This window comes from Propithecus coquereli, unplaced genomic scaffold (genome assembly GCF_000956105.1).
Source record: "Propithecus coquereli isolate 6110/MARCELLA unplaced genomic scaffold, Pcoq_1.0 Scaffold14, whole genome shotgun sequence".
NCBI classification, from domain to species: Eukaryota; Metazoa; Chordata; class Mammalia; order Primates; family Indriidae; genus Propithecus; species Propithecus coquereli.
This window is the reverse complement of record NW_012138302.1, coordinates 5988381-5990991: the sequence shown is the minus strand read 5'-3', so window position 1 is coordinate 5990991 and position 2611 is coordinate 5988381. Positions and strand designations below refer to the sequence as shown.

The window sequence follows — 2611 nt, the reverse complement described above, 5'->3', positions numbered from 1 at the left end:
TTTTCTGTGCCTTTCTAGATCTGTTTTTAATATATCTTTGCAGATATAACAGGCAAAACAATGTTACAAAAAGTTGAACTAAGATCATACTTGTGTTGACTAGTACCCTGGGGCTTCCAGTTTGGCTAGGTTGGCTCTCACTATATAAAGGAAATGTTAGCTAAGCATTTTATGGAAGTCATAGTTTTGAAAACTCATTTGTTTGGTCTGTATTTACTGACATATTATTGGATTTGAATCTAACATACAATTAAATTATTCATAGAAGAAAACCAATTTGCATGTATGCATTTTGCATATCCTCTGTTGATAATATGGGATACTAATTGGGTCACTAGAGAGAAAAGGAAAAGTGATTTTGATTGATTCACCATGAACATAATAAATATGACTGCCTATATTGTTCTACATTTTAATAGACAGTATCAAGTTAAAATCCCTTAGTTTTAGGCTTTAAATGCAGGGAAATTTTAAGTTTATTAGTTCAAATCTAACCTAGGTTATTTCTTAATTGAGCTTGTTCTTTAATTCAAAAATATAAAATACACAATGAAAAATTTCTCACACTTTCTTCCATCTGCCCAGTTCTCCTCCCTCTCCCCCAAACTTGTTAATTTTTATATATCCTTAGAGAGTTTATTTGTGGAAATATAAACCAATATGAATATATAGTCTTATGTTGCTCTTTTTAACACAAACTTTTTGTTTGCATGACGAATTATAAAAGAGCTGTAACACTACAAATTTCTTTGTTTTATACATACAGAAAGAGACTTAGTAGCGTCAGTGATTTTTTTTTTCCTCCTATCATCAGTCCTGGCTTAAGCATCAGTGTTTTTTAAGAACAGGATTTCTAAGTATTAAAGCATTAAGAAACATATATATTTTAAACGTGGTACCAAAGTATGATAGTAAAGAACAAAAAGATTGGAATGATTAGTTTTGTATTCTGCCTTTTTCCTACTTTTGTATTCCCTACAGATGCCAAACTCTACTAATAGCCAAATCCCATTAGCAAGAGTGGAGAAACTAGGACATCCTAACGCAGCCCATTTATATCTGTGGCACTGTGACCACTGAAGAAAAGAGAATTAAAGGGACAGAAGGACTGGTGAGAAGGAGAGCAAGAACTATAATAGGACAGTTTTTACCTATTCCATCCTGTGCCCTGGGAATAAATAAGAACTTAAAGTAAAGCATGTAGCACTTAGAAGAGAAAGTTGAAGAATATGCAGTTATGCACTAATTGTGTGAATTGCTAAAACTCTCAGGTTGACTTCTTTTCATATCAATATGGAACATTTACATGAATCTGTGTATTTGTTTAAAAAGTCTTGATATCCTTATTAAAAGGTTTATAGACATTTTAAAAATCTCCAACAAAACAGACCCATCTGCAGTTTCATGGAAATGGCTAACTTGATGCTAAATTTTGTGGTAGCGTATGCATGTCTTTTTCAGTGACACATTTTTCTTCCCTTCTGCAAGTATTAGAAATGCATACTGCTTTTGACATACTTCCTTTCTTTTGCAGAATGGCACTAGTGTCACATGAGGTGAACATTTGGTGAATTGAATGTATACAATCTTGGCTTTTGTATTTTACAGCTTTGGAGAGTAGGAAGGACCCATCTGCATAAGATGGACTGAAACATCATTTGAAAAACATGTTTATAGTCATGGGACAAAGCTAGATAGCAAATTTTAAATAATATTGTTGTGTCTACTTAAGTCCATCAAATAAAGCTAAATTAATCCTAAAGAATTTTAAAAATTACAGACATTCCACTGCCCTTCTCCCAAAAAGATGTCGTTTCAAAAAATGGATCCTAGCTGCACAATAGGATTTTACTGTCGAAACGTTCAGGACTTCAAACGAGCATCTGAAGAAATCACTAAGGTACTTTTATTTAAAATGTTATAATATTTGTAAATGACCTGATTTTTATTAGAGATATTAATAGCATAAAAGAAAATAAACCTGTAAATTATGATACTTTTGTAAAGTTCTTCCTTGAATGTTAATATTATTAGGAATATTGTGAACTAGAAAATAAAATTATTTGGGGAATCTTATTAGCCTTAGAGACAAATGAAATCCACTAGTGACCAGTTGAAAGTATTGATTGTTCCACTAGGTGGCACTGTTGAAATAAAAATCCTTTTGCAAACTGTAGACCCATGCAAGCAATTAGGTTATATTCTATTTGAAGAGGATTTTAAAAGGGCAATCCCTTAGGGGTACAAAAAAATTAATGAAGTATTTGATCAAGCCAAATTGTGCATTATTTCTTGTTAGTCCAAGTGCTTCTTTGATTTTTTTTTTTTAAGAGAAATGGTATTTTTGGATTTCTCAGAACTGTTTTATTAAATGAGCTATTGTTACTTTCCAATTAGCTTGTCTAATCTGATCTATTCTACTTATAGGATCTTTGAAATAGGTTTATTTAACTTCTCATTACCTTTAAAATTCTGCATTTTTTTGGTCCTTGAGTATTGCTAAGACATTTATAGAGCTTCTCATTACCTTTAAAATTCTGCATTTTTTTTGGTCCTTGAGTATTGCTAAGACATTTATAGAGCCTTAATGTCTGTCTATATTTAGTACTTT

General features: G+C 31.5%; 1 protein-coding gene across 3 annotated transcripts in view; it reads left to right on the top strand.

Annotated features, from left to right (window-relative positions):
* Positions 1-2611, top strand: part of ATG4C (autophagy related 4C, cysteine peptidase) — a 104235-nt gene that overhangs the window by 62891 nt on the left and 38733 nt on the right. For all 3 annotated transcript variants that reach the window (XM_012639501.1, XM_012639502.1, XM_012639503.1), the window contains exon 10: positions 1781-1900. In XM_012639501.1, the coding sequence (XP_012494955.1) occupies positions 1781-1900 (120 nt within the window). The remainder of the gene's footprint in view (positions 1-1780; positions 1901-2611) is intronic.